Source organism: Geospiza fortis, unplaced genomic scaffold, assembly GCF_000277835.1.
Source record: "Geospiza fortis unplaced genomic scaffold, GeoFor_1.0 scaffold171, whole genome shotgun sequence".
In the NCBI taxonomy this organism is placed as follows: domain Eukaryota; kingdom Metazoa; phylum Chordata; class Aves; order Passeriformes; family Thraupidae; genus Geospiza; species Geospiza fortis.
In genome coordinates this window covers 6,544,031-6,569,885 of record NW_005054313.1, presented here as the reverse complement: position 1 = coordinate 6,569,885, position 25,855 = coordinate 6,544,031, and the positions used below count along the sequence as shown (strand labels likewise).

General features: G+C 37.4%; 1 protein-coding gene across 6 annotated transcripts in view; it reads right to left on the bottom strand.

Annotated features, from left to right (window-relative positions):
* TCF12 (transcription factor 12) overlaps positions 1-25,855 on the bottom strand; it is a 158,708-nt gene that overhangs the window by 57,899 nt on the left and 74,954 nt on the right. For all 6 annotated transcript variants that reach the window (XM_005419669.2, XM_031056011.1, XM_031056012.1 and 3 more), the window contains exon 6: positions 12,755-12,819. In XM_005419669.2, coding sequence (XP_005419726.1) covers positions 12,755-12,819 — 65 coding nt within the window. The remainder of the gene's footprint in view (positions 1-12,754; positions 12,820-25,855) is intronic.

Genomic DNA, 25,855 nt, shown 5'->3' with positions numbered 1-25,855 from the left:
AAAATAAAAAAAAAAAAGAACCAACCAGTAAAAACTCTGAAATTCATTTCTACAAAGTCATTCCAAAAGGTATGAGTCTATGTCTTTTCCAGACTTAAACTCCAACCTTTACTTCATGATATTTGCCACTCTTGCTCTTGTCCTAAGTATTCCAGTATGTGACATTTTCACCAGACCCTGAATTTCAAAGCAGCCTAGCTTCTACAATAACATAGTGTGTAAGCACTATAGTAGATACTCAAGCTATAGTAAATCTCAAGCTGTGCAACACACTCTGAAGAAGTTTTCTGATCTATACTGTGTTTGGGTAAGCATTTTTTTATTCGTAAAAAAAGGATTAAAAAACCAAAGCAACACAAAACCACAACCCTCTTCCACCATTGGCCCAATCAAATGAAACATCTGTTTAGAATTTTATAATTGTTCCTCAGTCTTCCAAAAGAAAATAAAAATAGATGTCATTAGTTCAGCTCATTGATTTTTCTGCCTGTTTGAACCAATTGAGAAAAAATATTGATTAGGACTGATCCTTTCCTAAGGGCATCTGATAAAGAAAGGAATACAAAAATACCACTGAGGATAGCAGAACAGCTTTGTATTATCAGCATCGAGCTCCTCCTGCCCGAGTGCCTGAGGTCCCTGTGCAGAGGCAGATCACTTACACACGTGGTTAGGGGCATTCTCCACAGAGAACCTGCACCCTCACTCTGAACCTCATCTGCCAAGCATGCATCCAATTACCAAAGAATAATCAATGACTGGTTATTCTCTCAATGCTTGGCCAAGTCCTTGTCTGTACTACATTGTAAATAAACAGGCATCACTCCTAAAAATGTGCCTCTTTGGATTTTATAATGCATATATCCAGTTTCAAGATATACAAAAAGTTATTTAAAGCATTGTTTTCCCTAAGGAATAAATGTTCAATAACTTAAAAAAAAAAAAAAAGAAAAAAATTATTATAATCAACTGAGAACACAGCAAGCCTGATTCAGAAGAGAAAAGTGAAAAAGATGTGAACATGATTGCTTTACTTTTGAGATTTATCCCTTTCAGAGAAGCCAAGAACAGTTTTGACAGCCTCAGGGGAAAGAAATGGCATGGCCTGACCCAAATAGGAAAGGCTTTCACAAGGGCCACTATCTCAACAAATGCTTTAAAGGGGTCACTTTCCTAAAGAGTGTTCTCATAAAAATGAAATGCTGGGGAGGTGTCTATTGAAGCGCTGCAAGGATGAGGTGGGGGGAAAAGAATCATATCTCCATTGGGGGGTGGATTTATGCACCTTTATCTCAGGAAACAAGTAACTTTGCACTGCAGCTGCATTTTCGTGCAAGCGAAGTTTGCTTCCATTCTAACTAACAAGCCAATCAAGCATATGCTTATATCAAAATTATATGCCTGAGATAAAAAGTCCTTAGTCAACTTATTTTAAAATGTTTTTTAATTGATTCTTTCAAATAATTTAAGCATAAAAGTAAAAAAATAGTTTGGCTAATTCCTAGGTTTTCTTCTCTCCAGCCCAGCTCTATGACTCTTCAGATACAATTTGATGCCAAAACACTGCTCTGACTTCAATGAACTTCTAGGACACCAGCCAGCAGACTTCTAATACATTGGTAAACATTTCTTTAATTTTACTTTGATATTAAAAAAATAAAAGAATGGACAAGTAAAGGCCACAGATGTCCTTACATAATATTCCTTGCAGCTCTCTAATGTTTAGGCTCTATGCAAACAGGAAAGCCAAGCTATCCTGAAAAGCACACAAACATTTGGAACAAACACACTCCATACACTACCTATATACAGTTTTTTACCTATTCAAAATTGTATTTGCCATAGGCAGGTAGCCTCGTGCTTCCTGGTCTAAATCTTATTCACGTTCTTTTCTTAAATGCAAACACTGGCAAACACTTTTAAGAATTCAAATTTTCCCAGCATAGCCATAGCCAAACTATGTGATAGTTTCATCCAAATACAACTGTGTGCCTTTACATTATTCATTATGTTCTATCAAAAGAATAATATGGTTGAGAATAAAAGCATTAGCCCATTATATGCAACTGATTATGACAGGCCTATTATGCTGGCATAATAAGGCAGTCTGCTTTGGCAGTGAAATGAGAGCTGCAACTCACCAACTGCAAACTTAGATCTTGAAAACCTCCCCAACAGTCAACTAGATTCAACTAGATTTTATTTTTCCTATTATTTTGCATTAGTTTCCTTTCCATAAAATTTATACTTTCAATCCTAGCAGTCAGGCTGTACCTATTTAAAGCAGCAAAACTGTCTAGAGGTAAAAAAAAAAAAAAAGTACTTGAGTTTTTAGTTAAAAATTGTGAGCTTGAGTACTTTACTTTTACAAAATAATGTAATGCAACACCATTCATCTCAATCAAATCCCTCCATTATCCCGCCACAGTCGCTGACAAACTCACTTGGCATCTCTCTATTTCTCAGAATTACACAGAGCAGATGGCAAGTGCATTCCTTGCCTTACTGTAAACTTGAAATGTTGCCCTGGGTAGAGCACAAGTTTCATGTGCATGTCCTTTTTACTCAGTGAACTGTTTGGATGACTTACAGCATGGATAGAACGTGTCTCAGTATTGCATGTCTTGCCTTATAGATAAACCTGACAATTTGCATAAGCTGGCTTAAAAGAACATAACAAAACAGAAAAGTCAAACTCTGGTAAACTTGCAAAATCCCCCAGCAAAGTTGTATATTTTGTTATGGTGTTTCCAAAGGAAAACCCAGCACAACACTAAAACATCAAGTAATAATTGGTGTGAAATCCTAGTCCAGTGGAGAGGTTAGGGCTGCAAAAAGACCATTCACTTGAGTTCCACGTCATGCAGTTCAAGCCAAAAATATAACTAAAATATAAAGGGTTGAATTTCACTTTACTCAAGTCTCCAGTCTTTGGAAACTGTAATGAATATGCACTCCAAAATAGGAGTTGAATTTGGAAAAAAACACTGACATATGATGTAAATTCATTTTAAATTTAAATTTTAGAGATATGTTTGCAATTATCAGCATGTTGTTAAAGAATCTCATCCTGAGAATATCATCAAATAGTAATGTGAAATACAGTGTTACCATTTTGAGAACAAAGGGACTCTGAATGAGTAATCAATAGCAACTGGCAGAAAATGAGGCATTAATTATGATCCTCTCTAGTGTTTTGTCTCAAACAACATTTCATTAAATATATTGTGCTAACCTGTACATCTTCAAGCCATTACCAATAGATTTGATCAGATACATTTTTGGTCTGTTTCAGGAGGAGGAAAATATCAGAATTAGAAAACCAAAACAACATCTAAAGTGTTATATGATAACTTGAGCTTTTTTTTCTTGATCAATTTAAAGGAAATCAGGGGTTGCCAATAAAACATCTCAGGAGAGGATCCCCTAACAACATGTTGATAATTGCAAACATATTCCTCATTTAAAAAAAATACTTAGGTCTTATAATCTCAGTGTAGTCTCTTGAAAATTTAATTATCATCTCCTATACCTAAAGTATCATGCAGGTTTGAGAAGATAATGACAGTCATCCATCAACTGCATCCTGCCAGTGTAATCAGGCTAATCTTGCTCACTGGATTTAAAACCAGCTACCTAGGGTACTAAATACTGAAGTGATGCAACATCATAAACAAAATTACATTTAGCTTTACTGTCTTTCCAATTAATGATAACTCCAATGAAGATCAGTTATCAATATATTCTCTTTTTATGCCAAGGCTTTTCCAGATCACCAAGAGCTGCTTATTCATGTGTGCACCTAAGCAGAGGCTGCTTCTGTGGCAAATTCTGTTCATGTGTAAATATATTGGGACTGAGCACAGGGACAGAGGAGAGAGAAGAAAGGAGCTGATTCAGAATTACATATATGGGGCTTTTTAAGCAGAGAGGAGGGCAAAGATTAAATGCAAAGGGAAGAAATAATTTTGTATTCTTTTTGCATCTAAATGTCTTTAAAGACCCTGATTAACACAAATATTTTGAACAGTCTCTTCCTTCCCTTTTGCAATATTGTCTCCCCTGCACCAATGCTGCATATTGGCAAGACTACAAATTCAGTTTTCCACCTCTAAAGCAGCACCCTGCTGATGTTGTGTCCAATCCCTGAGGTTATGCTGCCTCAGCTTGTCTTCCTTCATCCCCCCGGGCAAGGGATTTTTGCCTTGCTGACTGAATTCTAGGAAGGCATTACTAAGCATTGTGATTACAGGTCAGGCACCCCTCCCTTGCCTTTGAATCTTTTTGCTACATTATGAAAACAGTAATTTGAACAGCTTCCTTTCTCTGATTATACAAAAGCCTCTTTCTGGAAAATTCTAAAATTTTACAAGAGAAGTTGCTGAGTGGTTATTCATGTAGTTTTTGATTTTTATGGTACCACCCTCCTTGTCTTCCTTTATGATTACAAGATACTAGCATGAGGAGTCAATATTATAATAAAGGATTTTATGCTGAGCCTTATTTACAGAAGTTAGACTATAAAGGATATTATAAAACTCAAACTATATTTGCATCTGTTCCTTAGTTCTCAAACTATTCTCTGCATTTTCAGCAAAATTATTTTAAAATATTTCAGACCATTAGCAGATCATTTCATGTATATAGTATGGAAGCTGTACATCTCCTCTCCCACACAACCAAGAGAAAAATCTTGCTCTAAGAACCAAGTCAGAAAATTATTAACATGATGAGGGTATGTTAATTAGCAACCAGTTAATTGTTAGGACTTAACATGGAGAACCCAAATGTTTTCACATATGATCAAGGAACAGCTCAGTTCAATATTAGGGTGCTAGGAAATGGCCAGGAGATATCCTAGGCTACAATCCCCTCTCCTGAATAAATGTTACCCTTCTCTCCCTGCTCTTCAGAAACCTGTGCCAGCAGGAGCACCAGTGTCTGGAAAAGCACTCCAGAACACAGCTGAAACCAAAACAAGTTGGATGGTTTAGTTCCATGGAGGAGGAATGTAAATGACAAATCTTGTGGATTTGTCCAGCAGTGCCTGAGTGGCCAGGCTGTGCTGTCCCAGCCAGCCCAGGAAGCAGAGCTCAGAACAGGCTGCCCACAGCACCAACTCCCCCTTCCCAGTCCTGCCCAGAACAGGCTGCCCACAGCACTCACTCCCTCTCCCCAGTCCTGCTCAGGGCCTCTGTTCTTCTTGACACCAACTATTTGTGCATTTGTAAAGTCTGGGAAGGGACTTTCTATATCTATTAATTCAAAAAGGAAGGTAAATGGGGGCTTAACATACTACAGTAATTACAGACAAAAGGAATGCACACTTCCAAAGGGCAATATTAGCTCATTCAGATAAGCAGGCATGGCTGGGAGTACAGAGCTGAGCTAATATTTTCCCCATCCTCCACTAATACCATAAATTCGTAACTGAGAAGCACCCAACTCTGAGGCAGTCAGAACAGCTGGACACAAATAGTAATTCACCAAGAAGTTTTACCTGCACTCTGTGCTGTAGCATATTTTTTCCTTCCTTACGTAGCAATATGCATACTAGTTTACAGAATACCCATAACCTTAAATACAATCAAAAATAAACAAAAAAATAAAGGCGGTAAGGAAATTTGCCAACCCCAAATAGTGTGAGAAAGAGAAGGGCAAAGACAAGAAACTGTTTGCTTGGTACAGGCATTGAAAATTGTTCCTTACAGAGCTGCTCCCCCTTTATAAATAGCATCCCTCCTCCAACTATAACAAATTCCTAACACCTGCTACCCACTTCATTCCAGGGGGAATGTCTTCCCTGATTAACTTCAGGTGGTCACCTCCAGCGCTGGAAAAAGAAATCTAGCCTGTGCCCCATACATTTTTACTTTCTAAAAAGGTTTTGCAGACTCCTTATCTGCTGAGTGACAGGAGATATTTTCCCAATAGCACGATAAGTAATTCACTTCTAATAAATCATGATGAAAAGAAAGTTAATATTGCTTGATTCTACTTGAGAAGTAAAATAAAGCAAAATAAACTAAAGTTCAGGCATTCCATCTGCCCTTAAACTATATATCCCTCTCCCCATCCCAATCTTTCAGGATGGTATCAGCTGGCAGAATCCAGAGTCACTGCTTCAGTTAACATTGTGCCAGCCTTTCCTTCAGCAGCTGCATTTCTTAGAGATTGATAGCTCAGCTGTAAAAATCTGCTTCAGGGAGACACCTGATATCAAAAGTGTCAGAGAAGGGGAGATTAAAAAGAGAGAATTTACAAAATAAAACCAGTTTTTCAGCGTTAAAGTTATATTGGTATTAAAATCCCCACACATGTACAAGCCTTAAATTTTTTTATACTTCCATAACTCAGTATTACTTGGATTTAAGGAGACATCATGTTCTCTGTACTGCTTCTAAAACTATGTGAGGAAGGAAGAAAGGCAACTGGTGCCACTGCTTGTAGCCTTTCTACAGCCCCACTCATCAGAAAGGTGCAGAAAATGATGCAATTTTCTGCCTCATTGGAAAGATCCATCTAAAGCATCCTCAGACACACACCAGCAGTGAGGAGGAAAAGCTTTTTGGTTGTTTCAGGGACACTGGCTGGGGGAAACCCTGGCAAAGCATCCTAGGAGCAACTGCAGTGCCAGGCTGCCACACTGCTCCTGCAGCCTGAGGAGGATTTATTTGTGTGCCTTTGCACCCATCTGAACAACAACCACCTGGGAAAATACCCTGTGCTACAAAGCCCTTCTTCTAGTCTAACTCTTACATTTTAAGTAACATCCCAGCTGTCAAATGCCACTAAAATCCTGCTCTACCCCACTATTCACAATCACTCATTTCTTTCCCTGTTGTCACTTCTGAGGTTTTTGTCCTCACAAAACTTGTATTTCCAATTACATTTTTCATATTCTTCTCTACTTTTCCATTTTTGTCAGTAAATCTCATTTCTGCTTCCGACATATATTTTGCACATCCTTATAACCTAACATTCACATTTTTGTCTGTGTGCTTAATTAATCTTACAGCTGCTTAATGTTGCCTGATGCTTCATTAAAAATATTAAAATCAATCTTCTCCATTACACCAAATACACATATTGCAGTTATATAATTTATATAACTACATAAATTTAAATTATAATATAAATAATATTTCACACAATTGTTTTCTAGATTAATTAATATTATTTAATCAAAATTATTTTAATAAGAATTTATTAATTTATTGTTAAATATAATTTATTAATATTAGTTAATATGTTTAGGAACATATTAAAAATACATTTAAGTTGGTGGTATTTTCTGGTGTCTATACTCTTGTTTTAACTTTTGCTTGTAATACCAGCCAGTAATACAAAAAAGTTGCCATTTTTGCTTATGCACAATACAAATGAGCTTTTATGTTCTCCCTAGACAGCTCAAATTTCTGGAGTTATACCCTTATTACACTTCCTCAGCTATTAGAGAGTGAGCTCTGAGGTAACTACTTGCCCCAACATTGCAGGATTGCTCTTTAGGTTTGAATTCTGCTCAAGCTGCTTTAAAGTCTCTTTAAATTTTAAAGAGGCAAATTACTGACTATGCAAAGACAAAGTAACATACACTTGCAGTCATTTCTTTTGCTGAAGTGATCATCTGTTAAATTGCCCAAGAAATTGATGCTAAAGGCATTTTTTGGGTTCATTTCAAAAGTTCTTATAGTGTTCGTTCAGAAACAAATTTTTTACACAAAAATAAAACAAACTTCTTAGTCCGTTAAGGATGTAACAGCTAACACATACAGCCAACAAATGCTGCCATTTTATTCTTTAACAAATAGCTAAATTTGCAGGCAACAAGATGCAAACCTTTAAAGTTCCGTATTAAATCGTGAAGAAAGCAGAAATTGGTAAATTCTGAAAAGTTGTCTGAAATCATGTCTTAATCTGTTTACTTGAAGTATATCCCCATAAGGAGCACTAAGTGTGGTGCTAATGTGCATAAAATGTTACTGAGATACTGCAAAATTCAGGCTAATTTAATAAAGCCTGATGTGCCTTACATCATGTTGCAATGATGCAATAATATGCTGCTAAATGAGTCACCCCACATTAGCTTCATGGCAACAGCAGAGCTGATGGCTGTTGAAGGGAAAATGGGGTAGAAATATTACCGCAAATATTGATGGAGCAGCTTTCTATTGGATTTTTTTCATCCAAGAAAAAGCTGCCTTATTTATTGTGTATTACCAACGTACACAAAACCTATATAATAGTAGCAGCAAAAATGAGTTAGAAATCCATCTGCCACTACATAAAATATATGTAAAGTACACAGCATCATATAGATCATCCATATGCCTTCTGTGTAGTGCTTTCCATTTCATGCAATATGTATATACATCATGTACTATAGTGTATATTTTATAAATTATTTTACATATATATATATGATTGTACATAGTCTAAGTGAAATGTAATTACTAAATTCAATCCACAGCTCTTTCCAGCACTCATATATTCTACAGTTTTACCAGCAGCAGCTTTTTCTAAATGAGTTTTATAAGTTCTGAAGTGTCCCATCATCATGTAGACCACAGAGATTAATGAGTAACAAAAATGGAGTAAATTAAGAGAGGACTCTTTATAAAAGGCTACACTTTAAACCACAAGTGCTGAATGCCTCTTTAGTTCCTGCCCAGCATCCATTACATTCAGCACTTGATTCTCCTCCTTTCCCACACACAGGATAGAGTGCAGACTTCAAATGATTATGAAGGGAGGAAAAATGTGTTATCTCCACATGTCAAAAAATCCATCACATCTATTTTTCATGCATGATTGTTTAGAATGAAAATAGAACATTAAAGGGTATAGTCACCAACAATTTCCTACGCTGAGCCCAGTGATGCCAGTGAGGAGAGACTGTGGCAGGCAATGAGAACAGGCACTGTGATGCCAAAGGAGCATCCTCCACCAATTCCCCAGGGCACTCTCAGGCTCCTGGGGATAAAGTCACCTTCTGGGAAGACCCACACCAACAATTAGAAGAATTAGTCTAACAGCTACACATGCACTGCACATTTATCTCCATTTCACTTTAAAAATAGTGCAGACCCCTGGCTTTCTTTGAGCTCAGAGCTGTCAAACCAATGTGCAGTGACAGCTGGGGACCTTTCTGATGATATTGGAAATGGGAGTAGTGAATTCAATATCTGAAGTCTAATCTTGTTTCTTTCACATAAGCTACTGTTTTCAGTACAAAATCACACAAATGTGAAGAAAACCCTTTTTATCACAAGAAGCTTTCTGAAAATTTAACCTTTACCTGATTTATAATTTGTGAGAAGTTGCCATTCCCAAAATTGCAATTACATGGCCTACAGGAATGGTGGAGTTCCCCACAAAAATCACAAACCACCACCCTGCCTTCAACTCAACGACACAAAAGGAGACTTTTTGTCAAGTCATGTAGCATTGCATTTCATTCTGACAGCTAAATAGAGTTTTTAGTATTTCTTCTAAAAGCTGTCAATTCTTCCTCCAGGTAAAAGTTTTTGACATTCATCTAAATCAGCTCTGCATAAGCCTTAATTTGTCATCTCAGCCACCCACTTAGAGTCTATATACTTTTGGATGTTCCTTTTTGGCTTGTTTAAAACACCTGATGGAGAGAAAGCCTGAGAACCTGCAGTTCTTGCTAATAAAATATTTGTAAATTAGCCATATTTATGTTCTTGTGACTAAATGTTACAGCTGAATCAGATTCTATTACCTAAGTCACTCAGGTTCCTAAGCTACATTGAAAATCAATCACACTTCACTCCTACAGCCTAAATATAAAGCCTGTAGGTAGCAAACAGTCCCTACAAATCACTGCTTAGATTATTTTCAGTAAAAGGTGAGAATGATACTAAGACTCTGAAACATTGCAGTTTACAGTAGTCTTGAAAATTTTCATTGCAGCCTTCTGTAAACTCAGAAAGTAAAAATTAAAACTCCTCACACTTCCATACCAGGTTATTAATACCTTTTACACCAGCAACATAAGGAAAGGAGGTAGGAGAAGGATGGAATCAAGTGTATTTGGAGAAGTTAGATATTTTCAATTTATCTGTACCCAATACCAAACTCAGGAGACTGACTAGCTCTTGCCATTTTACCATTTCAGAAACCTTAGCCACTGCCCTTGAAGAACTCATGGTTCAGAGCAGGGACCAGAAAAGAGTGGGGTTGGTTGGTTTCAGAGAGGAAGAAAAGTAGTGGCTTGTAATTCCTCAAAAACCTAAATTTCCTTTTTTTTTTTTTTTTGAATACTGGAAGAAATAGACTGCAAATGTCAGAAAATAATGAAGAAGTGATACCAATTCAGCTGAAATACCCTATATAAAAGATATTTCCTTCTCAGATTGCATAATAGATGTTTTAATAAGGCTTTTACCACTTCCACATTTCACAGGTGAACTAAGGAACCAAGGACAACTAGAACTAGTGCTGAATACAGAGAGAAGCTGATTAAAAACAGCTAAGAGTTTATGATCAACAGTGAGTGAATGTATTAGCTGAGACTCTGCAGGCCTCTGTTTTGGGCATCATTCCACCTCTTAATTAGTGACTTGGATGAAAAATGAAGACTACATTTACTGAACTCACAAAGCAAATAACCCATAAGGATCTACAAATGCCATGCAAGCCTGGAATACAAAATTGCACTGACAAATTTAGAGATGGTAGAAGCAATGTGTTTAAAAAGTAAATACATTTTTGTACATGGAACCTGTAAACTGAAAAACACAGGGTGAGGGATAGCAAGCTAATTTCCCATTACCATAAAAAGGTATTGGGAAATTTTTGATCACCACAATTCAAATATGTATCAGAAACTGGATATTTGTTAGGAAAATAGGCGAGTACTACCCAGCAAAACATTCACAGTACTGTCTGAGAGATCCAGGAAATGTCTTTTTGCCATGGTGGTAAGGCCCTAGGTGAGATACTTAACCTCATTTAAAGCACTGGAATTCCCTAGAGTTGTGAACCTACTGGAGAACATTGAGAGCAGAGCATGAGCTTTTCTACCAATATTTCAGTCTGAGATAGATCCTGTTACATAGCCACTGTTAAAATATACCTGCACTATACACACCCAGGTCAAAATTTACTCCAGCTATATCTTATCTTTTCTAAGGACTCCTTATCATCTTCATCATCTAATGGTTTTTCCAGCCCCTACAGGCTTAAAAGAGAGTAGATCCATGTCCACTGGCTGTGTTAGCTACTTCAATTACAATGATGTTTAGATAAGGGACCAGGGAAACTTTCTTAAAGTAATTACACTTCAGTACTTGAAAACAAAACCCGGGGTGGTCATGCAGCCTCTTCCATCTCTGGAGTTTTTTGAGAACTGACCCCACGAAGCCTCTGTCAGGGACAATGCAGCTGATTCTTCATTTAGATTGTAATGACCTCACATGATAACTGTGGACCTTCTGTATGACAGATTTCAAACACTGTAGCGGCAATGAGAGCGATATTTCAAGCACTACCATGCATTCAAACAAACAAGCAAACAAATCAAAAATATTCAGAAATCCCAGCACAGTCCAAATGCAGGGTTTCAAATGCTGTCAGATTTACCTGACAAAAAGCAAACTAAAGTACAAACTGTAACTTATCACATGAATTTAAATGGAATTAAAATTTAATTGAAAGTTAACTCTATGTTCATTTTTTATTTTCCTGAATATAGAACTAATACAGATTTACCTACAGTAATATTTTCCCCACATACTAAAATTTTTAAGGAAAAAGAAACGGAGGGAGATTACATAGTCAGAAGCTTATCAAAGGGATACACTGAACTAAAAGTGATGTTAATAGAAACAAACATGTGTAAGACTGTAGGTATATGTAAGGTAGGACTGTAGGTATATTAAACAGTATTAGATAGAAACAATCCTAAATATGCAGAGATATAAAAGGATTTTCCTCACTGAGAAACTAAACAACAGAAATAACACTCATTACTGCAAAGCAGAGTGGAATTTTATGCAAATTCACATAAAAACATTTTCCAATACAAAGCATTAATTTAATGAAAGAGTAATGTGGAAATTATTTGATTCCAAACTAATGCCAAATTTAAGTTATTATATTTAAATAGAGTACATACAGAGTTATTTCAACAATAGTAACTACACTAATACAATGTTTTACTGTTTAGACTGGCAATAATGTGAAGCCCATAACTCTCAGGTAAAGAGCTATACTGCTTTTTGGGAGAATGCTGCTGAAAGCTCACCCATACAGCTACAAATGGGTCTTTGTTTGCCACATCTGCGTTGCAGAGAAGTAGTAAAGGCTGTGAGAATGATCCTTTCTTAATAGGGGAAGCACTGCCACATGGTGCTGCCCATTCACACTTCCCAAGCTACTAGTTAAAGACTGAAAACCAAGATGTCAAACTCATATGCTAGATGTTAGAAAGATACTTCTGAAAATATGAGCTCAAAGGAAATAGTCAACCTACAGTAAAATTAAAAAATTATTCCTCTTTGAGAAAATAAACATAAATTAATTTCTTAGAATTATAAACATATTAGTTATTTAAACCTTTATCAACAGACACTGAATGTAATCACATGCTAATTATACTTTTTAAGCAGTCAAACTTCCTGTGCATTCAAAACAAACTTTTAAACAATGATCAAAGTATTCTTAGTCTGGCTCATTAGAAATACCATGAAGAAAATCATCACTCTGAAATGAAAAACTCTGTACTTACTTGACAGCCAGGCAAGCCTGTATCCCTACCATACAGTGGAAATGGACCTCTGTCAGAGGTTTTTCCTGAAAAAGAAAGAAATTTAAAATTTGATTATTTTTAAAATCCCGTAGACATCCACATCAGTTGTTCTTTTATGCAATTCAGAAAATCTATTAGCATCGTAATAAATTTACAAACATTAAGTCGCATGAATCAAATCAGGTTTTTATATCTGTGTTTAACATGCTCAAACAACACTGCAGTGAAAGATGACATATTTACCTAATTCCTTTTGTAATCAGTCAGATACAATAAAATATTCCTATTCAGTATGTTTAAATACAAAACACAAAAGTCCATTTTTATTTCCATTATTAACAAGCAAAGGTAGAGACATTTTTAGACATTTCTCCTTCCTACATGAAAGTAGCACTTAGCTGGTATCCATCTTAGACAATTAATATACTCAGCAATAAAACCAAACCACATGAAAATCAAACAAAAATCTTATTTAAAACACCAAAACTCACATCACCCTTAAACCACAGCTGATTTATTCAGCTCTTGGCACTCACCCCTAAATCTCTTTTTGTTTAATGTACAGATCAGCAGGCACAAAACTCAAGCAATACAACTGGGCAAGACAGCAAATGCAATTTTTGTGGGTAAGCAGCACATAGAGAACACGGTGCAGAGGCTGCCTTCTGATGCTGCTGCCTCAGGTCACAAGACATTAGCAATGGGTTTGGCAGCTCCAGAAAATCTACTTAGTGCTGTATTTGTTAGCTATGCCACCAAAATGGCATGTTTGTATATGAAAACTCAGTGTGCAACTTCTCCAGTAGAGCTCAGAAGTTTATCAAGCTACACTTTGAAAAAAATCTTTAATAGAAGCCCACGGAACAATGCCAAGCATCAGACACTCATCAAGTTTGTGTGTAACAAAAAGCACCAAGTGCATGTGCCTGCCCTAATTACAGCACAGTTAGGGCTCAGAAAAACCCTGTACCACCACTCAGAGCCTTATCCAAAGGCAAGCATTAATTAACCAGATCTACCCATTTGAAAATGAATGCTATCTCACCCAACTAGGCACTCCCTTTGCAAATGATGTGTGTGTTATCCTGTCCTAATAAGAAGAAAAAGTAGCCTCTCTTTCACATTCCCATTTCAGTGATAAATAGCTCCAAGTTATTGCAATTGCACTTCAAGAATAGGACTTCCTTTGCTTTTTCTGATTTTTCTCTCTTACTACCAGAAGTCCCTAAATACAATTTCATATGAGGAAAATCTGAAGTATGCTTTCTGTTCATTTTAAAAGTGCATCTTGTGTAAGCAGGGAGGAAGAGGAAGTCTGAATCTCTTGGAACAACACCTCTGCAAGGTTATCACCATGATAGCTACCAATGGTATGGTCAACAATAGTTTGCTTGAAAAATGGCAGCTCTGCTGTAACAAAGGGAGAAAAAAAGTTAACATTTTTCTGCTGAAGCAATTTGCCTCTAACAATCTATCAAGCACCAAGCAAATAAAATACCTAGCATGCAAAATTATAAGTAGTAGGATGAATCATGCTGTTCATTTTAAACCAGACTCAGCACTTTCTTTCCAGAAAATGAGAATCTCATATCACATGATAAACAACTTTGACTGAAGTATGCAGTCTTCCAGGCAGGCTTTAAAACAAATATTTGTACAAGAGTCAATTACAGAGGCTAGAAAAATTATGATTTAAATTATGGTTTGTGTAGCAAGCAAGAAATTGTTAGATAAGAATGCATAAAATTTGTTATTTGAATGTTATAATTTTTAAAGTATGGCAGATTCATATTAAAGGAGAAAAGCTTCCTCCAACAGCCTAATCTATAGTAAATTTGGTTCCAAGAAGTGACCAGGAAAAGTCAAAGCTTTCTGATGCTGCAGTGCTAAATATTTATCAAAAATTAGCTGAGCAAATTAACACTTAATCTGAGTTCAAATGTCCTAGCTTTTCAATGAAGGGTTTGGAAAACAACCCAGGATCAACCATGAGAGTGCCTTTCACAGACAGTCTCCCAAACACATTCCCCTTTCAAGCACTCAGACAGGACTCTCAAACTTGCAATAGTGTCATAACATTCAAGGTACACATTTTCGAAACACCCAAAATTAGCAGTCACACACTAGAGCAACAGCCACTGAGCCCACACTCAAGTCCTGCTCCAGGCTCCCTCTCAAACCATGGAGCTGCACCCTGTGGTCCCTGCGTGGGACTGGAGCAGGGTCAGCAGCTTCATCTCCACATGGGAACGGCACAAGGGTGGGACAGAGGAGGGGGATCCTGGGCACCATCAGAGCACATCTCTGAGTGCAGTGAAGCCTCTGAAGCCCCAGTGAGAAAACACCAAGGTTTCCCAGCCTGGCCATATCACAGGACAGCTTCACTTCCAACACAAAGAAAAGGTGATGGAGGACAGACTTCAAACTGCTGTTGTCATCTCAACACACCTCCACACCTCCAGGCACAATGCTACTCTCCCTATTCAAACCTCTGTAAGGTAATGCCACAGGTGATGTTTACTTCTCAACAGAAACAGAAAATACTCAGCACTACTTCACAAGTACTTGGAAGGTGGGTAATGTCAGGTGTGAGAAGATGACACTTCCTGGATGGTTCACAAACAGGTAGGTCCCACTCACACTGTGATCAATGCATGGGCAGTCTCTAGCACCCAGTAAAGTTCATACACATGGCGAAATATATCAAAGCAGAATCCCTTTGGTGGTTTTCAGCTTATGAAATACCTTTCTTATTTACTCATACTCTCTACAGACTGACAGAAGAGAATAAAAATGTAGAGGTTACAGTAAAACCCCAAATTACTGGAGTCCCAGTGCTTATGAGAATGCCAACTCTAAAAATACAATGAGAGTGAGAGCCAAAGCAGACCCCGAATGACTTGCAGGTTTACCCCACAAGATTTGCAGCTGAGTCTGTTATGCCCTCTCTCAGGTCTTGTCTCAGTCATTGCCCACTACACAGACAGCAACAGTCTCCTTTGCATTGCAGCTGGAAATTCAGAAACACCAATGCTCAGCATTTCAGGGACATAAGGACACTTATCACTGTGGCACCCAACATTAATTAAAAGAAGGAGAACAAAAAACACTATAAATTACAAAATCCTTGTTGAACATTAATTAGAAGAAAGAGAGCAAAAAACACTATAAATTACAAAATCCTTATTGAATACTTTCATTTGCACAGGCTTGTGCAGAGATGGAGGTAAGGTAGTGTGCAGACTTATCAGCTGGGAAGGTAAAGCAGATGCCCAGATGAAGTTTATTTCCTCTTCAGATCTGATTTTATTTTCACACAACAAAAAAGTTAGATGCTGCCGTTTTAAAAGCAAAATCTATGCCTTGCTTACAAACTAGCATCATGGTAAACTTTTCCTCAGGTTACATCCTAGTGGCTCTATATACCAGAGCTGTGCATTCCAAGCAGATTTGAAATAAAGCAATAGACATTTTAAAAAAATTGACTTGCTTATATGCAAAAAATTTACATTTGCACAGGTCAATTCACAAAGCATTTGAATCTTTTAATAACATGGAAAAACTGTGTTTTATTGGGCCTTGGGGTTTTTTTTTGTTTTTTTTTTGAAGTTTCATGTGTTTTTATCAGAAAAAAATTTCAAGGACCTAGTCACCACCTAACAGGCTTAAAGTTCAGGGACTATGGAGTTAACAGAAACCCAACCAAGAAAATCCCACTAGGCATTTTGAACCACAAATATTTCCCAACTGCATAAATTTAAAACTCTGACACATTCTCTACCAATTCAAACATTAATAGGCATTTAGTAAATAATTTTTTTTCTCTTGCAATCACTTGTCTAAATGTGATATGCTCACAACTTAACACAGCCTTTGAATACCACACGAGGAATTGTCTTCCACAATCCATCTATACTATAACAGCTGTGCAGCCTAAATACTCAACACAGAAGGAACTGAAACAGCAAGATGCAAAGTGATAGTGAGCTGAAAACAGCACTGCATGAACTCAGCTGAGGACTACTTCAGTGATTGTGCTATAAATGCCTGCCAGTATCAAACAGCCTTTTCCCACTGCTTCTAGAAAATGCTTGGCTTATGAGAAGATGACAGAACTCTCAAAAAATTATTTCAATTCCCACAGAATTAACCCTTTACAGACTGAAGATCTTTCTGTGCATTGCTAAGAATTTGTTTGGTTGGCAATATGGAAAGCGACAACGTCTTTTAATGAGCAATGTTTATCATCCAGTATGAATGCCACAGTGACCACAGCTGGCAGCTGCTCTGTTTGTCAGACATGAAGTATGTCTGCCCTACTTGTACCGAGAATCGGCTCTAAGTGAATACTGAAGCGTGTTTTTACAGTTCCTAAACATAATTTCTTCAATGGTAACACTTTAAACTGGTCCCCACAGATACCCAAAAATCAGCTTATAAACTTTGTTGACAAGTTTGAAAATTTCTTTTTTCTTTTCAAGTTATTAAAGTGGTGTTTTCAGTTCATTATTTCAATTCAATTCAGTTAGAAATCTATTAGATTGCTTTCTCCCCCTCCACATCCAGCAAAGTATGTGTCTTTGTGACCCACAGAATGAATACATTCAAATAATTTTTCATATGCAGATCTAATGTAACAAGGAACAAGCTGCATAAGCTACACTGGCACATACAAAAGATGCAAGAAAACCTTCAACAAAATAGCTGTTTTTCTACTAATCAATATTGCTTTCCAAATTACCATGAGGTAAAAAGTACACAATGTTTCTAGAATAAGATTCTTGTAGGTTCACTCTTTATTTCTTTAAATTTTGCTGGCATTAGAAATTCTTATTCAGCAATTCTTCAGTACAGTCAAAAAAATATTACGTTTGGTTAAAACACAAATCCATCTCTGCTCCTAGGACTTGGTGTGTTGCCTTTTTTGTGGCAAAACTGACACATGCACCCATAAAAATTTTTACTACATATCTATGCATTTCCCATGGCAGCAGAGGAATAATTTCTTCCTTTTCTACTGCTATATAGCATACTCATTAATAGAGGCTGTCCCAGTTTTAGTATCTTCTCTCTAGCATTTTAAAGATCTATAATGCACACATGTATATATTGTGAATACATATAAAAATACAACATGCATTTTTCCTTCTGATACTTGAGCCCCAGAACTCCTGGAAATGAAACAGATATCTGGAGCAACACAATTAGAAGAAATGGTTTAAAACAAATGACCTCCTATTCTCTTCATGACAATGTTTAAGTATTATTGGCTGATGTGTGCCAAGCATGCTGCTGGCTGCACTGAGGATGTTTAACAAGCCAGTGCCAACAAGTGCAGCTGCTGGACTTGCAGCACCCTCCTCCTGTTCATTCCAAGCCAAATTACTCACTCAGCTATGAACAATGAAGCAGCAACACAGAAAAATGCCAAGTGCAAGCGAGATTAGTGATAAACTACAGGATCCCTACAGAGGTCAGTGATTAGCAGGTCCCCAGCCGTAATCACTTTCCTAACCCAGCCTTTATCTCATCACTGCTCCATCTCAGCTCAGACTTCTGACTGCAAGCAGCTTCTCCAGTCAATATCCCTCCAAGTCTTGCAAACTCAGCCACACTCTCACACCTTTTAATAAAGCAGTCAAACCTACATAGTACAGAATGTCTGCAAACGTGTAGGACACATTTTTAACCTGAAGTTTAATAAGTAATTAATACACAATAAAATCCTATAACTGGAAAAATTGTAATAAAGTAACAGAAGAAAAACTACAAACATACTTAAGCCAGAAATGCCATGCCCAAATGTTGATCAGCAATGCAGCCTCATGATAAATACAATAATCATGATAAAAATGGTATGTACAGACTGCAACTAGTGAAAATATGTAGGGTTTTCCCCCCATACTGTGACATCTTGTAAAACCAATTTTTCCAGACAGCAGAAGTAAATGTTTTAGCAAAACTTGGATTTAACACTACAGATTTGCTCCCTCCTCCTTTTTTGGCCAAAATTTTGAAAGACTGAGATCCTACAAAACTAATGATTATCAAGAAGTAAGAACTATGATTCTAAATGAGATTTATGGGATTTAACAGTCCAATCTCAGGTCTGCCAGTAATCTCCTAGGATTCTCCATGTCATAAATTCTCATTTGTAAGAAGACAGCATCATACTTTTGTTATCAAGTCCAATTACTTATTTGGAGCAAGAACTGCTTTTCACATCCAAATAATCCAAAATGTGAAAAAACTGAAGCTGGAATTACCTGTAATCAACTTCCCATTATAACTTTTGCAATTTAGGAACGGATACTGAATTATTGCTTTTGTTAACATTTGCACAAGATGATCTGGAAAAAAAAATTCAGTTTGCTTTCCAAAGACGAAAAAGATCAGAAGCTTTTATACTTACAGTTGTGTCGGCATTTGCAGATGTCTTTCACTGTGAAAATTCTACTGATTGAACCAACCAGGCAATAAATCTCCGAGTATATTTATAAAGATGTTAAACACAGAAGTCAAGGGATTTCTCACAACTTCTTTAACACAATATTTTTTTAAATAATGTCAGTGTGTGAAGAGGTATTAAAGAACCTGCTTCTCAAAGACATGCCTTTGACACTTCCATCCCATTGATTTGTAAGTACATCTAAGAAAAGATGGAGTATTTTGTCAGTTTGCAGATCACTGCACAGATCTTGCGCTATAAAAACAATTTATTAATGTTCTTATGTACTTCAAATACACAGGAGGTAAGGGTGGACTAAATTCCACATTATATTTGGATTGACCCTATGAACTTGTAATTTATATGCTCATGTCAACTAGGAACATTTCTATTCCAACAGAGGCTGATCCATGAGGGCTCCTTCCCCAGTACTATTCCTGTCCTTCCACTTAGCAGGTTTACTCTGAGCTGAATAACAAATCAAATGTTTGCAAGGCTAAAAGGCACTGAAGTCGCTGGCAGGAAGAATGCACAGCAGTAACTGAGGGAAGAGGGAGGACAAACCTGAAGAAAGAACTTTCTTCTCTTCCTCCCCCAAGCATATGTAGGCAAGTATCTGCAAAGCAAATAATTCCTGAAGAGCTGTTCCATGCACTTGCAAATCCTCCACTACTATGTGTACCCCAGGCTAACCTTACCATTATCAATGGTAGCACTCTATTAACCCATTATGTGTGCTGCACATAGAGAGAACACCCAGTGAGACACAGATTAAAAATACACTAAAAATGAGGGAGATCAGGGATATAGAATATCCAAAAAACAACAACCAAAGTGAGTTTGCATGTGAACACACAGCCATTCCACACTGGTGGCATTTGTCATATACATTTACTTAACTCACCTATCCATCCCTTGTTTTTCTAAAGTATCCAAGTGTCTTCACTTTGTCAATTAAAATATTTTTCTTTTGTCATCTTCCCCACCTCATGCCCAAGGGATTTAGCTGAAATTCTTAAGTAACTAGCAAAGCTGCTACTTATAGTTAACTTGAAAAGCATCCCTTGCTCTCCTGGTGTGGAATTTGTCCCAGATCTAAGGACAAAAATTACTTTGAACATCAATTACATTCTTAAGTCTAAAGTCAAGAGGATTTTTTAATTGGAAATGAATAGAGAATCCACACTTTACAACAAAATGCTACACCTGTTTCCAATTAAAAATTATTTTGGTGACACTACTTACTACAAATTACTAGATTACTTTATATATATATATATGTAAGTTCTGCAGGTATCTACAGCTTCACTTACTATCCAAGATCTATTGATTCTCATTTCATGTGAAAAGTCAGTTTGTCAACAAAGAAAGATTCCCCCCTTGCCCATTTTGTGTATAAACACAGGCACAAACACAATGAACATTTATAACCATCTTCCACAAGGCAACTGCAAATGCATACACGGGTCCTCTGCTGGAGAACATTTTGACAGTTCTTACTTGAATGACTTGCATAACCTTTTCTAACTTCACCCCTCACAGCCATCTCAATTGCAGAGACAGAGGTTTGCAAAACAGGAATTTTCAATCTGTGGGCTCTGTAACTGTTAAACTGAAGAAGAAAAAAAACCCCAAATAAAAACCCAATTAAATAAAAAACCCCACCGAACCACCCAAAGAACCAAACAACAGAGGAAAACAATATAGAAAACCAAACCCCAAACACACAATAGATGCTATAACACATTTTGGAAGACAAAACAACATGTTAAGTGTTTTCTGAGTATTACTTCTTCTAGAAACAATTCCCACAGGTACCACAGAATAACCAAGTTAGCTGTTAAAACAAGAGGGGGAATCCTGAGGAGATGGTGCCTGAAAGGAGCCATGTCCTGGTTAGGGGCTGGAAACTCCTGACTATTCACATGCATTATATGAAGGTGCATCGAGCCAAAACAACGTGAAACAAAACCCCCAGAAAGAATAATTACACAGTCTAGAGTAATGCAAAGTACTTCAAATGCTAGGAGCTTAAAATAGGTGTTCTTGTTTTAGTACAAAAGTAATATTTACAGTATGGGACTTTGGAATGTCCAGAAATTGAAAGCAATCCTCCCAAGCCCTGAACCAGTGACGATAACTGCACAAGTGTGCAGAAATGTAAACTGGTATTGCAGCTACAAAGAGAATGAACTTTTAACTATCCACCACAATACCACTGAAAACCACAGATCTCTCATATGTAGGCACCTCACATCTCCATGCATTTATGAAAACACCAACACCTTACTGCCAAGGCACCTCAAGGATGAACACTGGAGTTTTAAGTAACAGATTATTTTAAGAGATCATAACAAGTGTGGAAGAAACAACAACTGAAGAAACATTAAGAATAATAACCCAAGTCCAGACATAGTCAAAGTGATCATAAGTCTCAGGTTTAAAAACACCATGGAACAGGGGGAGCTGCTCAATGCACTAAAGACTAAAATTTCATATATCAATAAATCCTACCTCTCTGCTTGGCTACACATGCTTTACAGAGGCTTTAAATGACCTAATGCAGATAAGGAAAACACTTTTTCTCAGCATGTTAAGAATAAAAGGAATGCTCATTGCAATATTGGTAATTATTTTATACAAATGGTGACATGAATAAGAATGATGAAATACTTTCTATTACAACAGTAAGGAGAATGTAAAAGCAATTACTAATGCTCTGCACATCTGTATCAGCAGGTCGAGGTATCCTGACTCCAAAAGGATTTTTTTTTTTTCAAATACATATAAACCAAGGGGTTATCTCAGATATTAAGGCTGGTTTTTACTAAGTCTTAGAATATTCATACAGTGCAAGATCTCTGGAACAAAGTTCATTTTGTACACTATTTAAAATAAGTAAATAGGACTACCCAAACAATTTATTCCCCTAATAGCAAATCGTAAATAATGACATCACAAAATGGAATTTTATTAAAAAAGGATTAGTAGGCTAATGGCAATACTCTTCAATCTGATTTTGTGGGAAAGGTGTGGTTTTTTCACTGTAAGCTGGCACAGTACACTATCAATGTACCTGAGTTTTGTAAGTTATGTGCATTGATAACCAACTGTTTGACAATAAAAGGCTACATTTTAAAATAATTACTTAAAGGAATCACCTTATTACTCTATTAAAATAGTAATGCATTAAGGGAGTGAAAGCTAGGCATCAGATAATGTTTTAAATGCAACTGGAATCACCAACATGACTCAAACCTCACCCCTAGATTTAGGTCGTTTTTGGGTTTTTTTTAAGCATCAGCTTGTCAATCTAAATGTGTTACTGGAAATTCAGAGCTGGCAGATTGAAACAAATGAAGACAGGTCAGTGGAGTGCTCTGAACTGCACTTTGGAAAGCAAACTGCCTTTAATTCAGCCATGTGCAGGACTGAGACAAGGCCCTGCAGTCTGGAACTGGATTTCCCCTTCAGGGGGAGGGTAGGAGCTACAGAAACTTTCCACATTCCTCCATTATCCCAGCCCTTCCTGTTGGCCTGCCTCAGCACCTCTGCAAAAGGCATTGTGGCCTTGGCAAATCCCACAGGGAACCTCCTGAGGTGTTGACTAGAAAAGGCCAAATGTCCACCCTGGTGTTATGTGGTTATGGTCCCTGAAAGTATTGCAGAGTGAAAATCTTTCTTGTAAGGCTAAACAGTATTAATGAGTGAAAGTAAAACCACCTGGGCTTGGTATCTTTTTATCTATTTTACCTGCTTGTACTTCAACTCCCTGGACTATAGAACAGGTTCTGTATATTATTGTGCAAGCCTTTGATACACAAACAAGTATTAATTTCAAAGACATTTCACATTTCATACCTAGCTGTAATCTCTGCTGTAAGCTTTCAACTACACTTGATATCAAACAGGCATAAACACTTATAAAACACTTTTCTTGATCCTGTTCTAACTCATCTAAGTCTCAGCATCTGAAGCACCTATTTTACTTCTCATGCAATTTTTTCAACTTAAATTTACCTTGTTTTTCACTCTCCCTGCAGCTCTAATTCTGTATTACCAACTATACAGTGTATATGGAACCCTTCTTGCTTAAAGTCTTTATCAGCTTGGAGGAAAACACAGAGCACAGCCTAAAAGAGTTTTTACAGACTGTAATTTCAGAGATGCAGTTGGCATACTTGAAGGCAGGACCACCGTTCAGAGGAACAGAAACAACCTAGAGGATTGGGCCAACAGGAACCTTATAAAATTCAACCATAACAAATGTAAAGTTCTGCCCCTGGCCAGGAGCAGCCCCTTGCACCAGTGCAGGCTGGGGTCTGGAAGGGGCAGCTGCAGGTGAGACAGCATGGGCAGGGCAGTGACCATCCACCTCTGCCCAGCACACCTTACAACAGATCAAAAATATTGCACCTAATTTCCAAACCCCCAGTTAAAACAAAACCCCAACAGCCCACAAACATCAACCAGCCAAAGATAAGCTAAAGAGCAATAAACAGAAAGAATCCCAGTGCTTTCACTGGATGCAAGGGTTTCTTTCTTTTTACCAGTATCACATCCATTCCAGAATCCTGGATTCTGAAATCCTGCAGCTGGCAATTCTGCCCCCAACTTCCATCGGGTCGTATCACTTCCAATTTCTTCAGCTTCCTTTTGCAATGACTTCATATATCTATTTTTCTATCTATTTTTCTGTATTGGTTTCTCTTTACCTCTTACATATACTTTTCCCTCAGCACCAAAACTTAGTGAAATAATTTTAAGCTTTCCAATTCAACTGAATTAAGTCCCTTAATTATTCATTACATACTGGTTCTGCAAAAATGTTCATGCATTTAAAAACCCACACAACACTGACCTGTACCTCTTTCCTTCTTTGCCCATGAGAGCACTCTCTTGGATATCCGGTCTCTGCAATGAGTTTATGATTTGCATTCTGCTGTACAAAACAGCAAATGATTCTGAATGACGACTGAAACTATCCTTCTTTAGGCAAGCCATTTGGAGAAGAGTCATAAAAAGAATTAAGACTGATATTGAAATATCTGGGTTTCTCCGTTTCTTTAAATTAAAAATTGCATAGTTAAGTAAAACATAGAGTCATTGTAAGAGTTCCATGCCACAGTTGTATCTTGAAACTTTCACTACCTCTGTGTTTATTTAATTCACACATATATTCTAATTTTAAAAAACCAAAGCAGTACCGAGGTCATTTGAATTGCTGCACTTTTACTTCTAGGGTTATATTCACAAAGTCTATTTTAAGAACTGCTTTGGAAGCAACTGATGTTTTATGCAGTGAACTGCTATTTTCCCAGATGAATAGAATATCCATTCTTTGGCTCACAGTTTCCATGACACTAAAAACAAAACATTCATCGGCAGCAGCTCAGTGTTTGATGGTAAATGCAGCTGCAGCTCACAACAGCTCGCAGTGTACCTCAGCCCGCCACAGCTGAACAGAGGCACTGTATTTCCCCAACGCAATTTCATTGTTTTACAGACAAGCCTTTTCTTGCCAAACTCAAACATTTCAAATCCTGCTGCTGTTCTGTCTTGAAATGAAAAGTTATTCAATTCTGTAAGTAATGATACTAATGCTAAGTCTTCCAAATTACCGGACAAAGTACATAACCAGAAACACAGCTTCGGTGGCAGGAGCATCTGCCCCTACAGTCTAAAACATATTTTTTTGCCAAAGAATTTCAAACTTTCCTCCTTGATACAATTCCAACTCACTTGCTTCAAGTAAGCTGTTGAAAATGAAGTACAGGGGCAATTTTAAAACTGGTAAATGGAGAAAGTCACATGGCAATCCAGAGACAAGGAATGGCACTGAGCTTTCAGAACTGCTTCCCTCCCCAAAAAGGAGCATTAAAGCGTGCATGTCTCTTTAGAACAAAGCCAGTCTTCTGTTTTAGGGCAAAATACAAGACTTCCACTTGCTAGTAATTTAATCCTGCCCCATATCAGCTAACTTTTCATCTGTTTGAGACCCAGTTTAGGTATATGGTCACTCCCCTTTTCACACTGGTCAGCACACCACTGTTAAACAAACACTGGGACTTAATTACATTGGTTTGATTCTGAAGGTCTCATTGAAAACAGGACCTAATCAATACTCCACATTTATTAGGAGTAGGTTTAGGCAGAAATTCTGTAAAGCAACTAAGCATATATCTACTTCCAAATATTCAAATGTTCTAAATTCAGCAGGGACTTCTCATATGAACTACACACTCAGGAAACTGATAGGAGACTGCAGGCGGATCACAGAGAAAAATCTGACAAAGGAAAACACATCTCAGCCAACTCTTAATGGAGTTCTTAAGAAATTCTGTCAAAACTACTGGAAATATTGAAAAAGTACTAAGTTAACATTAATCCATTCGCAACTTAACGGTAGTGCTATTTTCATTTCTGGTTTTTCTATAATATACAGTCCACCTTCTCTAAGGGCAGAAACAAAGTGACGGCTCGCAGCACGCCGCGGTTGGAGCAGAGGGGAGCCAGCAGCGCCGTGTGGCTGCGACAATGCCGGGGTCGAGGGGGTGACAGTGCCGTCCGGAGGGAGTGGCGAGGGGGGAAGTGACAAAGCTGTCCGGGAGGGGGTGGCAATTGCCGTTCGG